At 40.2% G+C, this 21085-nt stretch overlaps 1 protein-coding gene and 1 long non-coding RNA gene across 6 annotated transcripts in view; one reads left to right on the top strand and one right to left on the bottom strand.

Annotated features, from left to right (window-relative positions):
• The first annotated feature begins 1556 nt into the window (after nucleotides 1-1556).
• col1a1a (collagen, type I, alpha 1a) overlaps nucleotides 1557-21085 on the top strand; it is a 29979-nt gene continuing 10450 nt past the window's right edge. For 2 of the 5 annotated variants that reach the window (XM_040037202.1, XM_040037201.1), the window contains exons 1-17: nucleotides 12518-12751; nucleotides 14557-14748; nucleotides 15006-15028; nucleotides 15127-15162; nucleotides 16207-16299; nucleotides 17895-17963; nucleotides 18047-18091; nucleotides 18393-18446; nucleotides 18533-18586; nucleotides 18729-18782; nucleotides 18879-18932; nucleotides 19042-19095; nucleotides 19877-19921; nucleotides 20026-20079; nucleotides 20175-20219; nucleotides 20331-20384; nucleotides 20847-20945. In XM_040037202.1, the coding sequence (XP_039893136.1) occupies nucleotides 12670-12751; nucleotides 14557-14748; nucleotides 15006-15028; nucleotides 15127-15162; nucleotides 16207-16299; nucleotides 17895-17963; nucleotides 18047-18091; nucleotides 18393-18446; nucleotides 18533-18586; nucleotides 18729-18782; nucleotides 18879-18932; nucleotides 19042-19095; nucleotides 19877-19921; nucleotides 20026-20079; nucleotides 20175-20219; nucleotides 20331-20384; nucleotides 20847-20945 (1107 nt within the window). In that variant the 5' untranslated portion in view covers nucleotides 12518-12669. Of the gene's footprint in view, nucleotides 1563-5727; nucleotides 5742-7044; nucleotides 7052-12517; nucleotides 12752-14556; nucleotides 14749-15005; nucleotides 15029-15126; nucleotides 15163-16206; nucleotides 16300-17894; nucleotides 17964-18046; nucleotides 18092-18392; nucleotides 18447-18532; nucleotides 18587-18728; nucleotides 18783-18878; nucleotides 18933-19041; nucleotides 19096-19876; nucleotides 19922-20025; nucleotides 20080-20174; nucleotides 20220-20330; nucleotides 20385-20846; nucleotides 20946-21085 lie in introns of those variants that run through there. The other 3 variants (XM_040037203.1, XM_040037204.1, XM_040037206.1) reach the window with 3 other exon arrangements.
• On the bottom strand, nucleotides 3872-20847 carry LOC120736861. The gene is made up of 5 exons (XR_005696626.1): nucleotides 18510-20847; nucleotides 14515-14769; nucleotides 4678-9126; nucleotides 4368-4596; nucleotides 3872-4281 (listed from the first exon to the last, which is right to left on the bottom strand). It is a non-coding gene; the product is annotated as an uncharacterized LOC120736861 (long non-coding RNA).

Raw genomic sequence — 21085 nt, 5'->3', positions numbered from 1 at the left:
TTTGAGAGTGTTAATTGTGTTGTTTTTTTTGATTTGAGGGTTTTTGAGGTAGATCAACTTCTTTAGTCAACCTATACTAAATGTAGCAGATTTTAGGAAATGTTCCACATAAAACATATGAAGATACATATGAAGGATTTCACAGCTGATAACTTCAATAAACCAATCAGACATTTGGTGGAGGGCATTCTCATGATACCACAAATATATATAGCTGCCTGTGTCTTGCTCGAACAGTGGATTTATTTTGAACATTATTATCTCTTTCTGCCTTTCCATCCATCTGGCATCCTGCTGTTATCCCTCCTACATTTTTCCACCTGTTTCTGCGCCTATTTTTTTTTTTTTTTAACAATATAGCTTTAAGCAAGAGGGGAATGCTTCACTCCCAGGGGTAAAACAGATGGATCAACACAAAATGATGGTTTAAGAATCCCCCAAACACCTGGCCTGGGTTTGTTTTTTAGTGCTTAGTGATGAGCTATGGATTCACATTTACCTTACAATTATACAAACCAATATCAGTAATGTCAAAACTTTCATTTTGAAGATTAATAAGTACATATATAATAATGAAATATAACAAAACAAAGTTATTAGAAATTATCATTATCAAAAGTATTGATAAACAAGTCATTATCTATCTATTGTATATTACTTTAAAGAAAAAAGACTCATTAGTCCAACATTAGAGTGATTAAGAAAATAACATTAAGTAGTAACTAAGTAGACAAAGCAGACAAAAATATAAGAAATACTTTTTGAAAACAAAATATAATGTTGGAAACTAAAGACTATATGACATTATCACAGCCTGAAGCAGGTTTTGACAGTGCAGGTATTTTGAGTCCAAGAATAAATACGTAGAATATAAAATAATATAAAATGTCCAGTAATATTTGATGATAGTTATGATAGTGACATTTAAAGTGAACATGAAAGGGTCAGACTGTCTCCTTTTTACATTCATACAGCCACTGGTTCTTGCAGGGTAGCATGCGTCTTAGCTTTGCAAAAGCTCAGTTTTCCCCGCACACCCTGAAACACCAAACTAGTGTTTTACAAATTATACACTCTGAAGGCTGAGAAAAAGAAAAAGTCATGGAGAGAACTCTAACTGGAAGAAAAGGCTAACGCAGCAGGCATAGTATGAAAGTACACTATAACCTTTAAAGTCACTAAACTGTGAACAGTGGCAGTGGTGTATCAGTGAGGTATAGAAAGAGACGTATCTTAAATTTGAACTTAACCAGAAACTTCAAAAGAAAACTTGGTGAGTATGGATATGTGGCCAGACATTCAAAGTGAAACAAATACAAATGGTCAAGTTTTCTTCAGTCACAGTATCTTTCTGCATCACTCTTTTTGGTGAGCTCTCCTGATGACATGTTGAAGCTTTCCACTTTATACAATTAAGCTTGCCAAATTTACAGAACCAGTCAAATGCTTGTGCAAATACCAGTGGGTGAGTGTGTCCTAAACTTTGACTTGTACTGCTCTGGGGTAGTTGTAGCTCAGGAGGTACAGCAGGTCATCTGCTAATGAGATGGTCTGTAGTTCAGGTCATGGCTGCTCCAGTCTGCATGCCAAGGTATCCTTGGGCAAGATAATGAATCCCAAGTTGCTCTCCAATGTGTAAAGTTTGAATGTGTATGATGGAAAGCAGTTAGGTGTCAAAAAACTGACTGTATGTGTGAATGTGATTGTGTAAAGTCTGTTACATACTCTTACATCCTTAGAGATTGTTTTTAGACATTCCAACACACTCTCATTCTCAATGCATAAAATACCAACAACTTGTCACAATCGTCGGTATTTTACTTTTGAAGTGAAAATAATAAACCTAAAAAAGCATTATGTACATTAAATCTGTTCACTTTCAGATCCTGAATCACTTTGGAAAACAATATATGATGGCCACAACATGAAGCTATTTTATAGTTGAATTATCAGATACTTTGACGTGTTTGTGTATATCTTTCCGCCCCAAGCGGGTTTATATTGGAGTCAATTGAGAACACAGAGCATTTAATGAGGACGTGGAAATGTACCTTTTGCTTCACTGTGAGATACCTAGGGACATGGTATTTTATACATTGGAAATGATAATGCTCTGGACATTTTGTGAGACACGGGGCAATCATGGCTCAAGACTTGGCAGTTCGTCTTGTAATCGGAAGGTTGCCGGTTCGAGCCCCGGCTCCAACAGTCTCGGTCGTTGTGTCCTTGGGCAAAACAAGGACACTGGTGGTGGTCAGAGGGCCTGGTGGCACCAGTGTCCGGCAGCCTTGCCTCTGTCAGCTACAATGTAGCTTGCCATGGGTGGATGACTGAATGTGTAAAGCGCTTTGGGGTCCTTAGGGTCTAGTAAAGGGGCGACCGTGGCTCAGGAGGTTGGGAAGCGCATCTGTAATCGGAAGGTCGCCGGTTTGATCCCCGGGCTCTCTGTCCTGGTCGTTGTGTCCTTGGGCAAGACATTTTACCCTACCCTACCGCCTACTGGTGTTGGCCAGAGGGGCCGATGGTGCGATATGGCAGCCTCGCTTCTGTCTGTCTGCCCCAGGGCAACTGTGGCTACAACTGTAGCTGCCTCCACCAGTGTGTGAATGCGAGAGTGAATGAATAGTGGAATTGTAAAGTGCCTTGGGTGCCTTGAAAAGCGCTATATAAAAATCCAATCCATTATTATTATTATTAAAGCACTATACAAATACAGGCCATTTACATTCTTAGATTCTCTTTGAGACCTTAATATTTTTTAAATCTTTTTTAATCTTGATTACTTATTTATTTACTGCATATAGTATTACTGTGACTATTCTCTTTCAGCAAATACCCTAAACAGCTAATCATGTACTCAGTGGAATTGTTAAGCACAATCTGTATTTCCTTAAATTATGTAATAAACTTTGGAGATGATTAATGACAAAGCCCCACTGATTATGTTAGGTATGTCATAATTTGGAGTTTAGACTTTGCAAATTTATTTTCTTTCCCTGCCAAATAGGAAGCTTTGCAAGTTTCCTAATTTACTGTTACCGAGAAGCAGATGGCACTGACACAGCCACACTCAAAATCGGGTAGTGATAGCATCATTGAGCTACCAATGTATAGTGCACATACAAATTGCTGTTGTGCTGTTAATAACAAAGGAATAATGTAGGAAACAAGGAAATTATGTAACTTCACAGACCTTCCTGATTGGCGGAGCTAACTTGAAATTTCGAGTTATGGATGCCTTTTTTTTTCAGCTTCCATACTTTGTCGTTTTCTCCAAAAAACAAAGACAACATTCTTTCAGGTATCTGAGAAACTAAAACTTGGGGCCAAAACATCAAAACAATTGCAAAATCCTTGGCCAATGTGGCTAACATTTGCGCAAGCTTTGATCATCAAGCTATTTTTATGTTAAAATTCTAACACTAAGGGACAGTCACAACCAAGATGTCATTCCTGTTCTAGTTCTCTAAAGACTGAATGAAGTGGTGAAGTCTCTGCGTATTAGTCCACATGGTCACAGAACTACTTCCTGTTTCCAGTGAGCTGCGCGTTTGGGGCCCTTCGTGGCGTGTGACAGAGCTAGGCTGCAGTAAAAACAGTTTAGAGAGTCGTATCTGGACATGGTAGCTGTAGGGGTGGGAAGCCGTTTCTTTTACAACCTTTTTCTCCTGTTTCGGGTAGGGAGACAGGTTAGAGGTTTGTATTTTCTTTTGGGGTTGATTCACTATAGGTAAGTTAGTTCTGATTAATTTCCAGTGTGTTTTGTTTGTTGTTTTGGCCATGCCCACCCTGACGCTCGCTACCTGTCAAGTTAATAAAACGACTAGTCATTGTAAAGCTGTGTGATTTACTTCTTTTTATTATTTTTCTTGTGTTGCACTCCAGCCCCCCAGGCCGGTGTATAACATAATTGGGGGCTCGTCCGGGATCTAAACCCGGGACCTCTCGCACCCAAATCGAGAATCATACGCCTAGGATGTCGGCTCAGAGCTTCGCACCTCATTGAAGTAATTTAGGAAATAGCAACACTATCACATAAATCATTGTCCAACGGCAATGACTCCTGCAAGGTCTCTCCTTTTTTGGGATCTGAATTTGTGTCACAAACAAGGATGCAGTGGACTCAAGAGCAGACTCAATTGCTCGAACTATGTACAATTTATTGAAAGGAAAAGGAACTTAAACAAGACTGGGTCTAACAGAAATCATTCGCAGGAACTGAGGGAGGCCCGAGGGCGGAGAAACGGACGTAGAACACAGGGAGAACACGGGCGGGAACTTCTGCAAACACAGGAGAAGGGTTTTACTGAATGGGAAACAATTAAAGGGCAGAGGTGAGTGGTACTAGTGGAGAGTCTTGGGCTTACTTGAAAACACCGGCTATTAGGCAGGGAAGGGGTTGCCGTGGGAGCGTTCCAGGGATGGTTGAGAGTGTGGGGAGGCTGGTCCAGGTTCCAAGGTGTCCAGGGAGGTTGAAGTACAGGCTGGAGGGCAGGCTGAGGAGAAGATGAGTGTGTGGTCCTCGGGTTCTGGGCAGACGGGAGTACGGGACGGAAACAGAACCAGCACTCCTGGTGTGTACGACGGGTGATGAATCTGGAGAATACAGGAGACGGAGGACACATTAACCCACGATCCAGGCACACAGAGTCTGAGCACAGAGGAGGCCAAGTTTACCACGGGTGGTAGCAGGACGAACTGGCGAGGAGTAGCAGGCAGTGCTGGCTTAAAAACCCTCTAGATGGAGCCCCGGAAATTGGAAGCAGGTGATGAGCTGGCCAACTCCACCCTAGGGGACGGACAACAGGAACCTGGACCACACCCGACCAGACACTCCCACAGCATATGACAATTTGATTCAAACATTCTTAGCTAAAATCCAGGGTATTTTGAAGAGCTGCCTCTTTTTTGAGAGTTAGAGGGAGAGAATCCTTAAAGGGCGCCTTTCAGATAGAGAATAAAAAGATTGGTGTAACCATATAATATTCTTGCATTTATATAAAGCTTTTCTAATATCACTGCTTAAGACTGTAAGTCACATTAACCATTATTACTACTATAATACTATATTACTATTAACCATTTCAAAGAGCACTTTACTTCACAACTTTGACAAATTTAGAATTCCCAATCAGACTAACATCTACATCTTGTCTGCCAAAGGAACCATCTGGAGAAGACCAACATGGGGGATGAAAATGTACAAAAAGGTTAAGCCAGGTGGTGGATTTAAACCCAGAAGCTCAGTGTGGTAGGTGATGATGCTGACCACTAAACCACCATGCAGCACCAAATGTATGGTGTGACATTTTGGGGAAAGCTGTGGGTTTTAATCTTTTAAGCATTAAAGTCTTGTATAAAATAAGAATTTGAATTTGGTTTATCATCAGTTCTTGAAAACTTTTAATTGAATTAAAACAGCAAGAATTTTACATCAATACAGTTGCACCATTTAGGCTTTAGTTCCTCCTAAGCCGTGTGGTGCATCAAGCATTTAATGCTTTCCATCATTGGCGATCAGCAACAATTGCTTCGGCTTCATCCCAGTTAATGCCGGCATGCTCCAGATCATCTATTATGGTCCGGCGCCAGGTGGTCTTAGGTCATCCGTCTTTGTGTTTCCCTCTACCATGTCATGGCATCGTTTGCTGGCCAGTGGAGCGGTAGGTGGAGGATGTGTTCTGCGAACCGAAATTGACGTTGAGCAACAATATCGGCTAGGGGAAGAGCGTTTGCTCTTCGTAGCACCTCTTCATTGGTTATCCGGTCCTGATAGGAGATTTTCAATATTTCCTGGAGGACCTGTTGTTGGAGCATGTTCAACCAACAGTTGCACCATAATATTGGGGGGGGAAAAGAACCTAACAATTTTTTTTTTTTTTAATGTTAGTAGGAAAAAGATTTTTTTCAGTTGTACCATATTCAGAAAAAAGGGTTTTCCTGTGAACATAAAATAATCTGGATAATATATTATAACATATCAACCCTGCTTCTGGATCCAACTTCCTACTCCGTTCATTAAGGCTGTTGTAATGCTTTGTATCTTGTATTATTTACTATGTACAGGCCCTTTAAAAAAAATCATTGGTCATTGTTGGTTTCTCTGGCTTTTTATTAGCACTATTCATGCCCATCATGTCTTTCATAACAGTTTTTAAGACCTTTACAATGCCCATGGCTTCACACTTAACCAGACACAAAATGTCTGAATGCTTCAGCAAACAGTCACTCTAAGGCTAACTAAGATTTCAGTGGGTTATTGAAGCTTAGAATCATTTAAACCATTTAAAATGATTTTTACTAAATCTCTATCTTATCTGTTTTCACTGATACCTGCTCTGTTCTGTGCTGGTGTCTTCCTTCTGCTTTCCCTGCCTGTATCTTTCCATATATTCCTGCTGAGATTTTTTCTGAATGATTTTCCATTAAAAAGAATTTGACTCTTCATTCCTTCAAAGACATCTAGCCAATAATTCCTTTTGTCTCTTCAGTCTATGCCAGTTCACAGCATGTGGATAGTTCCTTCAGTTCAAATAAACACCTTTAGTTGATAACTATAAAATTCAATTTAGAGATTTTTTAGAACAATAAGTTTGCTCATCTACTTATTCTCCAGTGCTCCAACCAAACCAAAAAAGTTGACATAGCTAAGTCACACCATAAGTGTTTAACTAAATCAGCTTTTTAAGCATTTTTTTTCACAGTTAATATATCCAAATCCATGAAGTTGAAATGAAGACAACACTTTAGTCCACAAATCTATATTAATGTGCAAGCTTTTTTGTTTAACAAATAGCTGTTGGTGCTTTTTTCTTTCTCACAAATATTGTCATGGTTTTCTGCATTGCACAAGCATACAAGAGCATGCAAGACCTTTGATACTTCAATCAATCAATGAAAATTTAAATTCTGGTATTTCTTTAGTTATTTTAGTGTCTCTGTATGTCCTCACTGAACTTTGGGGGATTATTGATATGATTTCAATCTCTTCTTCTCCCCCGCCCGTTCCCTCCAGATATTTCCAGGGTTTCTATCCAGCTCTGCTCTTCCGGTGATATTTCGGAAATTACAGATTTGGATTTTTTTGCACCACTGATCTCCAAGCCTTTATTACTATATAGCTTCACAATGTTCTTTAATTACATTGCACTCATATGTATGGGCTTTTTTGTCTCTGGGGTCAAACCTACTATTGTACTGACCTGACACTCGAAAGATGGTAAACATAGACTTTTTGAAACCAGCCAATCAACTTACAACTAATTACCAGAGTTCTGTGCATGCAATGTCTGCAAGGAATGACTTTTGGGAATCAAAGCCTTTATGTACATTCTTACGGGGGGGAAATGTACATGATTATGCACTCTATAATTTAGGTCACATTACTTTTTGGCTGAGAAAACAACAGGAAAAACACGCAAGTTTTGATGGTTTATTGTGTTGCATTTTGACGAGCATGACCCTGTTGGTAGGGGACAAGGGCGTGCATGAAGGAGCTGTTAAAAGAAATCCCATTCCATATCTTTAATTCGGACTGCTTTAAACTGCAAAACCTTCAATTATATCTTTTCTAAATTCAGTTTTACTGAATGTTTCAGATGCGTATACTGCCATTTCATTCCAAACATCACAGAAGGGTTTTTCATTTCTTATTGCTGTGTTTAGCAACAACATCTTGTGCTTTTTTTTGGGGAGGGGGGGGTGTTTATTTAGTTCATGTTGGCAGATTCAATGTTTTTACTAGTATACTGGCTTGTGCATGTTCAAGAATTTATATGCCGGATAAGAAAAGTAAAATTGTAAGAAATAATACAAATCTGTATCTTAAGACTTAGCTAAATATTCACCTCTGTTGTCTACATAGAGAATATAGTTCTATTCAACTTCTAAAGAGTTATTTTGCTACGGCTAATCAACTATGCTATAGCTTGGCTAGTCATCACTGTGTCTTGGCTTTCAACAAATCTTTGATGCTGGTTAAAACTGTTCACATTTAAGAGAAGTGTTGTGTTCATTTCGCATAGTCAGTAAATAAATCAACCAAAGCTATCTAGACTAGAGACCCTGCACACCATGTAGTACAATGATATTGTAAAGTAAGTAGCAGTCTCATTTTTAGACTTTTTATTGAAACAAAACAACATGGACCTTTTTGAGAAAAAAAAAACCTATGTTTTACCCTTCTAAAATCCCTACTGTCTTTGCAACCTTGTTTTTAGTTTGGGGTGTTTTTTTTGTTTATTTATTTTTTTTTGTTTTTTGCAGCCACAGAAATTGTGTAAAATAAATGGGGGGCTGTCCGGGATCCTTTTTGTTTCCATGGGTGAGTGTTTAATTAAGAAAATGCTCTTCAGCAAGAGTATTTTAGCTGTGTTGCTATGCTGTCCTCCCATCTAAGCATGTGTTCGTTATTTTGCTTTGGTACATTACTAGACTTTGATAGTTAAGTGTATTTCTGGCCTGCTTCTGACTGGCTTCTTGGCTTGTGCTAAAGTCACCTATTCACATAGCATGCTATATTAAATTTGTTCAATTAATTAAAACACATTTTCCATTTATACTTGAGAAGGCTTTGAGGATTGTAATCAGCAAGAAAGTAAAGCAGATTACCATAGTTTAAAGAAGAAATGGCATTATTACTATAAGTAACATAAAGCATATTGCTGCAGTACATATCATATCAAGTGTGTTTGAAAGGTATGTCAAAGGTGTCATTATAAATCTGTGATACTTTTATACTAAACTCTTGATATACAAATACCTGAAATCATGTCTGAACTTGAACTTAGTAAAATTGATACCCTTATGACAAAAAGTACTTACTGAGGCAGTGACTTTGCTAAGAGCCAAAAATACATATTCTCAAAATCTAAACTTAATCTTTCAATGTGTAACCTCAAGTCAAACTTTGAGGTGTGCTGCTGAAAGGAGGGTGATGGGTTTTTTCATTAGAGATGGGAGCAAATGCAAACTCTTGCAAATGTGTGTATGTGTGAGTTTGTGACACTCTGAGGATTCAGTCAGAGCTGGAGGTCGAGCCGGGGAATGATGAGGTGGCGCTTTCCTCCCTTTTATTCTTTTCTCCCTCTCTGTTCTTCCTGAAAGACAGATTGCATTCCATCCTCCCTGTAAGAAAAAAAAAACGAACAGGCAGACACATGGATAATATGAAGGTATCTGCAGTGTGTGTGTGTGTGTGTGTGAGAGAGAGAGAGAGAGAGAGAGAGAGAGAGAGGAGGAGGAGTGAATTAGAGGCTTGCTTGGCCAGCTTCAGACTGTGCAACGTGTCTGATGCTGGTGGATCAGATGGCAAAAAGCTACTGTGTGTCTCCCCACAGCTCATCTGCTCCATAATGTCTGCTTTCTGCTTAATTACAGCTCACCTGCAGTCGGGCCGGCGCTGCACACAGAATACTGTTGGAGGGGGGGGGGGCAGAGAACCTTCTATATAAACCTGTATTTGGACTGGGGGGGGAATTCAACAGCAAAAAAGGGCTCTTATTATTTAGAGCCGATAACAATCATAATCTGTGCAAACCCCACAATTGTGCAGGTATTTCTAAACAGAGGCAGTTTTAGCCCACTGCAGCTGCTCACTCCAAAAATGCTAACATCTGGTTCAGTCATATGCTATTTTTTTAACAGTCATCTGTTATTTAATCTGTCATTTGATTGTTCCATCCTTATGGAACACAAGTTAAAATATCAAATACATAGTATGATGATTCAAGTAGATCTTAGTAGTCTTTCCAACACTTTCAGACATAATTAGAATGTTTGGGTTTTTTGTTGTTTTTTTCAAGTTTGCAGGTAAATTGTCTCTTTAAGGGTTCTGTTCTTATCAAGTCCCAAATTTCTAACTTCAGAGCATCTCAAAATTACTTATGTATTTGTTTTTCTCAAAACCTGTAGGGTTTTTTGGTCTTTTTGTTTTTTGTTTTTTTTACATTGACCATGGTGATATGATTTAACACATTTCTAAGCGTAAATGTTACACAAGGTTACTATTATCTCATAAAGTGACAATTATTACACATGGTACCCTTTTTATGTACTGAGGCTCCAGTTCATCCAGAACTGAAGGGGACAGCATGAGTGGTCTAGTCTATCCGTACATGCTGAAGAAGAATAAGAACACACAGTTGCAGAAAAAATTATTGTGCATTTGTTTACAAAAGTGTTGTTCAGCGTTTCTGTTTCTACTGTGGTGATGAAGGACCCACCAGAATTCTGAGGGGAATAAAACTGCACAATCAATCTTGTTAAAGCAGGTTTTTAAAATAACCTTCCCCAAAGTAAATGATTTTCTGTCTTCCCAGAACAGGTGTAAAAGAGGCTCTAATAGTTATACAGTGGGCGCATACACAAAGTTTAGACTATAACGACCACCAGAGAGTTTCTGCTCTGGACATATGTCCCATGGTTTCATGTTTTTTGACACAAAAGTAAAAAGTAATCACAGGACTGATTGACGGACCTACAGTATCTACTTTTTAAAATGGAAAATCAGAGTGTGTTGAGTTATGATGACGTATACTGAACCAACCTCTGCAGCCCATTCTTTATCTCTGCTTTGGGCCTCATAAGCTACCATTAACATGCGAAACAATCATAGCTAGCAATTTATGATTTTGGCCACCCTTAAGGTCATCCACCTTTATTGTCCTTTTTACTATAATCGGGGTCGTAATTTACAAAACAAACATTTTGTTGCACTCAGCAAGATTTAACAATAGCTATCAGAATTAAAAACTCCCGAGGAAACAGTTTACTAGGGTCTGAGCATTTATATAGTCAAATTTCTGTTTTTAGTCAGAGGAGTCACCCTCTGCTGGCTATTAGAAATAATGCATGTTTAGGACATTTCCGCTGTTAATTCCCTTTACAAACCCAGAAGCTACCTCCATCTTTTACATGTGTTCTGTGAATTTGATAAGGAAAAAGGCCCCAAAAAAGTGTGAAATAAACAGGATGACATGTGAAGTGTTTGAAATTAACAATCTCTTTACTAAAGTTTCCTGGGCTTACTGACGTAAGCATGTATTCCAAAGTTAGGAGAAACCAAACATGCAAACCCCATATAGAACAGGTCTACCTACCCGAGTGTGAATCCAGGAGGCGATAGTTTTAACATATTAGCCACTATGCTCGGTAATGTTCTGAATGTATTTCCATCAGACCTGAATCAGGTGATCAAAAACAATGACACAGTTCTACAAATGCTAACTTTTCTTGTGTCACTTATAATCCTATAACAGAAAACAAATCCCTTCCATCATCGACTTTCAGCAGATTATTTTGGTTATTTATTGATTGTGATCCATGGACTGTCACAAGTGAGCTTTACTGGGACACTCCAGTCTTTTAGTTCTGCAGTATAGTTTGTGGACTTGTGAAAGGCAGATTTCTCTTTTTACACACATGCATACTGTATTAAAATAAGTCATTAGGTGGACTTTGTCAGTGTGATGATCTATGTTCCAGTGTAAATGTCTTCCTCCCCCTCACCCCAACTGGTCACAGCAGATGTCTGGCCCTCTCTGATTCTGCTGGAGGTTTCTTCCTGTAAAAATAGCTTTTCTTTCCGCTGTCACCAAGTTCTTGCTCATAGGAGGTTGTCTGATTGTTGGCATTTTCTATGTTACTGTAGAGTATAAAGCATATTGAGGCCACTGCTGTTGTGATTTGGCACTGGATAAACTGAAATTGAATTAAATTAAATGGAATCTAATAGAATCAAACTGAACTGAATTGAAATAGTTCTAAACGTGGAGCATGTTATTATACAGTTCTTTGAACAATTTTTCCAAACCTGACATGAAACCTGCACGCTGATCACAATGAAATTTAGAAACTAAAGCAGAAGATACACATACAGCCTGAGGCAAGTGTCTGTGAGGCTGCAGCCATGTTCAGGACATGTTAACACTCAAACAGATAAAACTATAAAAACACTCTGTTAAGCTGAAACAACTGGCTCAAATCTACTACCAAAACCCCAACTCAAACCAGAACTACAAGATGTAAAACTGGACTAAAACTGATAGATTCTGAGACATCAGATTGTGAAAAAACCCCAGAAAACTGAATCTAAACAGTCTTAGCTTTAACTCAAATCAAAGCGAATCAGGAAGTGGACCACAACCAGGAATAAATTCTGGATTAAACCCGTGCCTGTTGCAGGAGATCCTCCTCCAACCGTCCGATGCTCTTATGGATCAGGTTTCCTCCTGCTCAGCCCCCCTCCCCTCCTGCTCCTTCCTCTTCTGATCCAAACTATAACCCTTCTGGTGTGGAGGCATGGAAGGAGGGACCTTCTGTTTTTCCCTTCTTCTTTCTCGCTGCTTTTTTTTTTTTTCCTTTGAAGGAGTCGTCCATTCTTGTCTTCCCTAAACGTGAGCAGAAGCAGCAACGGGGTAATGAGGGTGCGTCCCTACAGTCGGTCCAGTCTCCGGTACCTCCCAGTTCTTGAGGCTCCCATATAAAAACCCTTGTGGAAAGTCAGTGTAGGCAGTAGGGAGTTTTCTGCTGGGGTCAGGAGGATTGTGAACAGACGAGTGGATCCTGCCCCAAACACCCGTGTATGAGTGGAGTGTAGCAGAAAGAAACATCCCCAACTTTTTTTCCTCTCTTGCCTCAAAGAGTCTACATGTCTAGTGGCATCTAGACATGTTCAGCTTTGTGGATTTGCGGCTGGCGCTGCTGCTCAGCGCAGCAGTGCTTCTGGTCAGAGCGCAGGGCGAGGACGACCGTAAGTTTCATCACTGTTTACTGGAGCTTCTCAGACTTTTTCCCCTTTTATTTTATTGCATTTTTTTCTTTACTGGGTTTGGAAAGTGGATTTTCTCTACGTGGCTGGACGGCTTCTGAGATCTTAGAGAAGAGGAGAAAGGAAAAGTTTTAAGTAGAATTAAGTTTGCTTTGTTGTGCTCTATTGTCTCCAGACAGATAGACAGATAATGCAGGGTGTGTGTAATGCATTGGGCATCTCAAGAAGGCCCCTGTCTCTCCCTCTCCTTGTGTTTGTCTAAGTCTCTCCAACCCCCACCTCCCCACCATGCATGCAGAGCGAGTTGCTGCAAGTTTTCCATTCTCTCCTCCAGGCGAGGGTTATCCAGCTGCATAGGTTTGAACCTCCCTTTACCCCAAAATTGGAGCATTCAAATGCCTAACCCTAATCCTGTGGCATTTTATCAGTTTGACACGACTATCTGCGTCACCTGTACCCATTCAAAAAATGGTTTCCACGAGATATGAGCCAGAAGGCGAAGCCTCTCACAGGCCTGATTGATGTGACAGGGAATTTGCAGCCTGAGGCCAAGTGCTGAGTTGGACAGGTGACTGAGAGGGAGAGTAGGAAGAAAACAGGGAGCGGAGGAGGAGAGGAGCAGGCGTAGTCTTGCCTGCCGGAGTATTTGACCTCCACAGCCTGAGCCAGCTTTCAGCTTTAGAGCCCACAAAAGCTCAGGTGGACTTTTGAAGAGATCATTTTGCACAGAAAGAGAGGTCAGAGGGAAGCGGATGCCTCTGCTGGTGCTTAGAACAACCAGTATTCTCCTCTGAGAAGACAAAGGAAAAGCAGTTCAGCTCTGGAAACAAGAGCCCAGGAGGCGAAACTCGGTTTTTCCAGATGTTCCTCTTCTTTTGGAAAGGACTCAGCTGTGCATAAAAAGCAGATGTTTTCTGGCCCTCTGAGCGATCTCACAACGCCACCCAGAGGCTGCTCTCAGCACTGCCAGACACATCTGGCCGCCACGTCCCCCCGTGCCATCCCCTCCCCCTCTTTTCTTTCCACTCTTTTTTTTTCTTCTCTAATTGCATCCACATGTGGAGTGTTTCCACCAGTCACTGCCAAGCCTACAGTCTGCAGTTCTCCAGGCGCTTCTGCTTTTCCCCTCTGAGCTCAGCACTTTGGTACGCTGGAAGATTTAAAAGCACTCTGAGCAGAGTCCCAGTTTGAGTTTTGCTGAGAATCAAATGCAGCCGCCACAGTGTCAGGGTGGAAAATATGACTTAAATCCCATTTTACTGCGGGGTTAATCAGTGTCTGTGTGTGCAATGATGGCGTGACCTGCAGACAGACATGGCACACTGGTGCCCTCTCTGTCACCTCTGACCTGTTCCGGTCTGATTCCAAAGCCCCCCAGTTCCTGTCCACGTCTTTATCACCGCTAAGCTTTGTGTATTTATGTTGCTGCTGTCATTATTTCCTGTTTCAGACGTAGATTTTACACCAGTTTATCATCTATCTTTTTCTAACATTTTTCTCCAAAAAAGTGTTTTATTGAAACTATTTTTTCACTGTAATTCAAAATTCTCATCTCAGTTGATCAGTCTGACTAAATTTGAGAACAAATCAAATTTTTTAATTTGAGAAAATGATCCACATATTCAGGGTTTTTTCACAATTTATTTTTAGCTTCATAATTAAAGCACTATAGTTTCCTGCCCTAGTTTTACCTGGACTCCCACCAGTGTAGATACTGAGTCTGCATGTGCGTTCAGGTAGCTCACCTGTCTCTTACTGTCCCTCTCCCTCTGTGTCGCCCCCCTCAGGCACGGGCAAAAGCTGCACTCTGGACGGCCAGGTGTTTGCAGACCGGGATGTGTGGAAGCCGGAGCCATGTCAGATCTGTGTGTGCGACAGTGGCACGGTGATGTGCGATGAGGTCATCTGCGAGGATACAACGGACTGCCCCAACCCCATCATCCCCCACGACGAGTGCTGCCCCATCTGCCCCGATGACGGTATAATAACTGCATCTCTCTCTGGACAAAGCACAGATACACAAAACAGTTTTTGCACATCACATGTTCTCATTTAAACTGCCCCTATGACACGAATCCATCATCTGTCCTCAATGACATGCCAAGAGTTACTGGTGTGAGTGAGACACTGTCTTTGAAAAATTATTTTTTAGTTTCTGTTTGAACACTTAAAGCATTATTATGAGCTTTTCTGGGTGCTTTCATCTGTTAATGCCAAACCTGTTTGCTCTCTGCAGGCTTCCAGGAGCCTCAGACTGAGGTAAATATACATTTTCCACTGACACTTGTAAATAGTTTGTACAACTCCCATGAGATCAGATACACATTGGACACACTGTTTTCTTCTTTTCACCACAGGGAACCGTGGGAGCTCGTGGACCCAAGGGAGACAGGGTAGGTTCACACCCTCTTTTTTCCTTGTTTTACTTGTGGAGTAACTTTTGGTTGTGTGGTGAGCTCAAGATCTGTCACTGTAATTCCTGTGTTTTTGCTGGAGCTGATCAGTTACACTGATAGAATGTAGCTCCATGTGTTTTAAATCAGGCAGATGTGGAAACGTGACTCAGATGACTTTGAAATGCAGTGAAACTGCTTTTAGCTTTCATTACACATCATACTTAATCTAAAACCATTTACCCATCTTCATGCAGTGAGGTGGGAGAAAACAGTATCTTACATGTAAAGTTTCTGTAAACTGTAGTTTTTGATTTGTGTTTTTAAATGTCACCCTAGGGCACTGGTTGTCCTTTGTTACATCCAATTTTGATAGTTTAAGTCTGTTTTTTTTACCTCACACAAAACATGATGAGGTCAGGTTAAATCCTGCAGAGCAGCATGACTTGGCTTACATTTCAAAATCAAACCAAATATTATCATGGAGAAATATTATTACCTATATAAGGATTTGGTTTTTATCAATGAAAAAACAACTTCTTTATCCATGATTTTCAAAAGTGGAGCTACTTTCATTTAAATTGGCGCAATCTTAGGAGGGAATTATGACTTCTGATTATTTATTTGGATTGGATTTGATTGAACCTTCATTGGTCACTTTACAAGTTGAATCTTAGACTGTAAAAGAGGCTCTGTGGATCAGCTGTGTTGTTTTTAAGAGTGCATTTAATAGTGTAATAATAATGTATTTCGTGGTGCTATTTTGGCTACCGAGCATGATGGTGACAAACAGGTGACTGTTCCTGGTTAGTCTCATAGTCAGCCTCAAAGTAAACTGCACTTTTAATGATTTAAAAGCCTTTGAAGACACAAACATGGAATCAAATATTAACCAAACACATGTCTTCAATGATAAGGCCAGACCACAGGAAATGCACGTGATTAATGGTTTAACAAATCAGTTTTCTGTATTGGACTGTGGACATCAGAACGTTTAATCCAAGTGACCTTCTTGAGTATGACCCTGATTTCCTCTATCTACAGGGTCCTGCTGGTCCCCCTGGTAGAGATGGTATGCCTGGCCAGCCTGGACTGCCTGGACCTCCTGGCCCACCTGGACCCCCTGGCCTTGGTGGAGTAAGTTGTTGAATTTTAGTTATTCTGTATTTCACTCATTAAAGGTCAATAGTGGCCGGTCAGTTAGTAACGTAACTATGTCGTTTAATGTATGCACATGATTGACAGCATGTTAATCGTGCTGCAGCTAGAGCGGAAAAAGTCAACTGTCAAAGCTGAAGCCCAAATGTGATGTGATATTAGTGTGATGAGCTGTGTCTGGAGTTTGGCACAGTGTCTCTGATCAGAAGGTCAAGAAGTCATTACTAAGGATGGAACGACACCTCGTTTCCTTTTGAACGGAAAGCAGACAATATTCTGGAAGTGGACAAACTTTAGAAAGTTAGAGTTTGCTAAGCTACCATTTTTAATTTTAGAGGTTTATTTACATTCTAATATACCCACTGACTCCAGGTCTGATTTAGAAATCTGATCTGACATCTCCAAAGACTGAATTCTGCTACAGGATCATTGTTCCACATGCTAGGCTAGCACTGCATATCTTCATGCCTCTGTGCAGCCTGTTGTTGACATGACTGCTAATATACCAAAAATATTGATTGAAAATATTTTAAATAGTAACAAAATATAATTTATTATTTGCTGATTCATTTTACCATTTGCCTCTGTGCTAAAATGTTAAAAGAACACACTGTCACACTGTCATATTCTTTAATGAGATACTTAGTTAACATTCAAAAGCTAATTTGCATTTCTGTATCTTGCTTAAACATGAGTCCATACTTTTGTAGAATCAACTTCTAATTAAATATTCTATGTTTCAGTTTGCCAATAACTTCGACTACATATGTGTATGCTAAAGTAATAACTATAGCGTGGATAACATGTATAACTTTACCGAGGGTTAGCATGATGCTGTTTTAGATATGGTTAAATATTAACGTCAAATTTTCCATGATTCAGGACATTAACATCTATTAACATACTTCAGCATTCACGCCATGTAACCACAGTTCAGTAAACTCCTACAGTCTTCCCTGTGTATACATTATCAGTGACATACTTCTATGCCAATGGTCCACATTAAGCTGGACAATTAGAGACTTGACAGTCACCATTAACATATGTTTGACTTCAGACAGAATGTTCCCTATCTACATTATACAGTATGTTTCCTCCAGAGACACCTTTAAATACTACTGTTGAGGTCAAAGGTCAATGACTTGATACGCACTGCTCATTTTAGAACTGGATTGTTATGAGTGGCATTAGCATTGAGATTCCATATCATCAAATCTGCTGCTGCAGTTTTGTTATTGTGTTTGCTTTTATTTGGAAATATGAAAGAAATTATGCAGTGGGGAAGTGCATGGTAAAGAAACAACAGACAACTATACTTGATGGAACATGACACAACTATGCATGATTTAGATATTTAATTTGGACTATGGCTCAGATGATCTAGAATCAGTGATTCTATTCAACTGGAAAAAGTACATTTAGTGTTGAGATTTGAAATGCATTGCTTTACTCATAGCTAACATGTAGCCTATGTCATGTCACAACACAGATGGAATTTAATATTTTTTCATCATAAAAACAATCATTTTGGTATTTTTTGTGAGATTAACATGTCTGTGTTTATTTTTTTCCAGAACTTCTCCCCTCAGATGTCCGGTGGCTACGATGACAAATCTCCTGCCATGCCTGTGCCTGGACCCATGGTAGGTTACATATGTATTTAAATACACTATATTCAAAATATTTCCATGCGCAGCATCTGAGCTTTTCTCTGTTGGATTGATAGGGCCCAATGGGACCCCGTGGACCTCCTGGACCTCCTGGATCTAGCGTGAGTATATGATGGGGGTTTCTATGCTTAGGTTAAAAACTGAAACCTGGCATGCTAGCTGGCATGAATCCAGTCCTTCCTTTTTCTGCTGCAAATAACACAAAGACAGTGTTTTTTTCTGATTGATTACTATTAGGAAGTAGTATTGATATTGATTACTGTTAGGCTGCAAAAACATCTTTTATTTTCTTGAAATAAATTTTGAAAAATTAACAAACTGCTGCTTACAGTGTGTTGAAAAAGTGAGTAGCATCAACATATTTGGTGTAGTGATGGTGTTTGTGTTTGTTACCAACTATAGGGACCTCAGGGATTCACTGGCCCCCCTGGTGAGGCTGGAGAGCCTGGATCTCCTGTGAGTATTCAGGACAGGGAAACAAATGCACATTGCACTTTGCTGTGATGTTAACACTCTCACCTTATGTTTGATTTTCGCTTCAGGGTGCCATGGGTCCCCGTGGAGCTGCCGGCCCCCCTGGAAAGAACGGCGAGGATGTAAGTGCACTGGATTGATATCATATCAGTTCATCTACCTATATATATATATATATATATATATATATATATATATATAAAAGACTGAGGAATGTCTTGAGCCATCATTTCATCCCCATCTCCCCAACTCTCTTTCTCTCAGGGTGAGTCTGGCAAACCAGGTCGCCCCGGTGAGCGTGGACCTTCTGGCCCTCAGGTAAGTTGCTGATTCTTACCACTGATATGTAAAACAAAAACAGAGCTGAGATAATAACTTTTGTCACCTCCTTGTTTTTTTGTTTTTTTTTCCCAGGGAGCTCGTGGTTTCCCAGGAACCCCAGGTCTGCCTGGCATCAAGGGACATAGAGTGAGTCAGAACTTGTGCCACCCCATTCAACTCATATTCAACTCAAAATAAAAAATGTTGAAAGTCGTGGCTGGAAACTTCATCTTTGCATGTCTCTTATTCTGTGTAGGGATTCAGTGGCCTGGATGGTGCCAAGGGAGACAGTGGCCCCGCTGGACCCAAGGTGACTGCCCCCCCCCCCCCCCCCCCCTTTGTTATAACACTTGTTCTCACCACATAAGTTGTAGAAAAAAGTCACCCACAGGTGGGCTACTTCACTTATAGTGCAGTGGTGAGTAGCTGTAATTGTAGCAGTGCTATAAATGACAGTAGTAATTGAAAAAGTAGTTGTAATATTGGCACTGATATCTAACTCATAGTGGTCCTGGTGGTGGGAGCACTAGTGCCAGAATTTGAAGTACAATAAAATTAATCGCATTTAATTGTAATTATAGACAGCACCATATCACAACTCCCTTTTAACAGGAAGACATCTCTGGCAGAACTATCAGTATGGTTCTCAAATGAGTACCGTTTAGTGTTTAAAGACAGACTGAAAAAATTAACCTATAGATGCAGAAAAATCAATAAAAATGTCTAAAACAGTTTCAGCATTTCCTCCATTATAACCAGTGTATTTTCTTCACCTACCACTCCACCGACAAGTTGGTCATACAACATATTTTAACCTAAAGCTAAATACTACTAGTATTAACAGCTAACAGTTTGAGTATCAATGTGGACAGTAAAAGCTGTGGCTACAATAATGCTACAAAAAGCAGTAGTATCAACCATTTAAACACTAGCAAGTTACATTAGCAGTCACTGGCTACTTTTTAGTTATAGCAGCTTGATTGGCTAAATGCTGCACTGACGAACATAATTTCTGAAAGTTTGATAAAGTTTCTAAAGTTTAATTAATGATTCTAATCTTCTCGCCGGCCCGTGTGTTTCTGTCCATTTAGGGAGAGGCTGGCACCCCTGGTGAGAATGGAACCCCTGGTGCTATGGTGAGTAAAACAAGCACCCCGTCTCTGCTACATAATTATAGTAGTATAGTTTCTTCTCTCCACAATTGATTTTGGCTAACTGACACTGTCTTTGTCTATCTCAGGGACCTCGTGGTCTGCCTGGTGAGAGAGGCCGTGCTGGTGCTACTGGAGCTGCTGTGAGTCCATACATTACATAGTTGCAACTAGTGAAATCAATTAATTAGTGAATTGAGAAACCAATCGACCACTCACGTTTGTCTTTGACCTGCAGGGAGCTCGTGGTAACGATGGCGCTGCTGGTGCTGCTGGACCTCCTGTAAGTCTTTCATTGTCCAAAGCTTCAGTTCTTAAAATCTCAGCTTTGTTAGCACTGACCCAAAAGGATGCACTATGTATATCTGAGTATCTGTGTTTTTGTTCTTCTCAGGGTCCCACTGGCCCCGCTGGACCCCCTGGATTCCCCGGTGGCCCTGGAGCCAAGGTATAAACTGCTCCTGACCCGCTCCAGTAATCTTCAGTGCTATCCATTTTTCTTCTGAAAAGCAGTATAATCTATTTCCTCTCCTCTCTTGGTTGTGTTTTTACTGTGCCGACTTTGAAGAATTTATTTTCTGAAGCATGTAGGTAGCCAACACGTACACCTGACATGTAGAATGCAGGTCATAAAAAACATCTGAGCTCCCACTACTGTTCGAGTATGAACAGTAACTATTAAGAAATAGTTCTCAGTATATTTTAAAGCTTATGATAGAAATTCACAGTAATTGTCTGTGCATGTGGAACTGGGTCATAGCTGAAGCTGTGGGGTTCTTTTTGGCTGAGGTTAGATGTTGAGTGTTTTCTCTAAAACAAATCTTCTGTTTATGCCGACAATTTTATCTTTTTTTTTGTCTTCCACCACCAAGCTGTTTGTATTACTAAATAATCTTTTCTTTCTCCCCAGGGTGATGCTGGAGCTCAGGGTGGTCGTGGACCCGAGGGCCCTGGTGGAGCTCGTGGTGAGCCCGGAAACCCCGGACCTGCTGGCCCAGCTGGACCTGCCGTAAGTATGAGTGACTGTAATAAAGATCCTTGATGAAAACAACAACAAAAGGGCCACAAAAAATAGGCCACTAGAATCTGATTCAAGGCAAAATAAAACAATTTACATTATCATTTAAATTGTTAAAAGAAATTAAAAAA

The sequence above is a fragment of the Simochromis diagramma genome, unplaced genomic scaffold (assembly GCF_900408965.1).
Source record: "Simochromis diagramma unplaced genomic scaffold, fSimDia1.1 OVJJ01000516.1, whole genome shotgun sequence".
Lineage (NCBI taxonomy): Eukaryota > Metazoa > Chordata > Actinopteri > Cichliformes > Cichlidae > Simochromis > Simochromis diagramma.
Note: the sequence above shows the minus strand (reverse complement) of the source record. Positions and strands in the feature narration are given on the sequence as shown.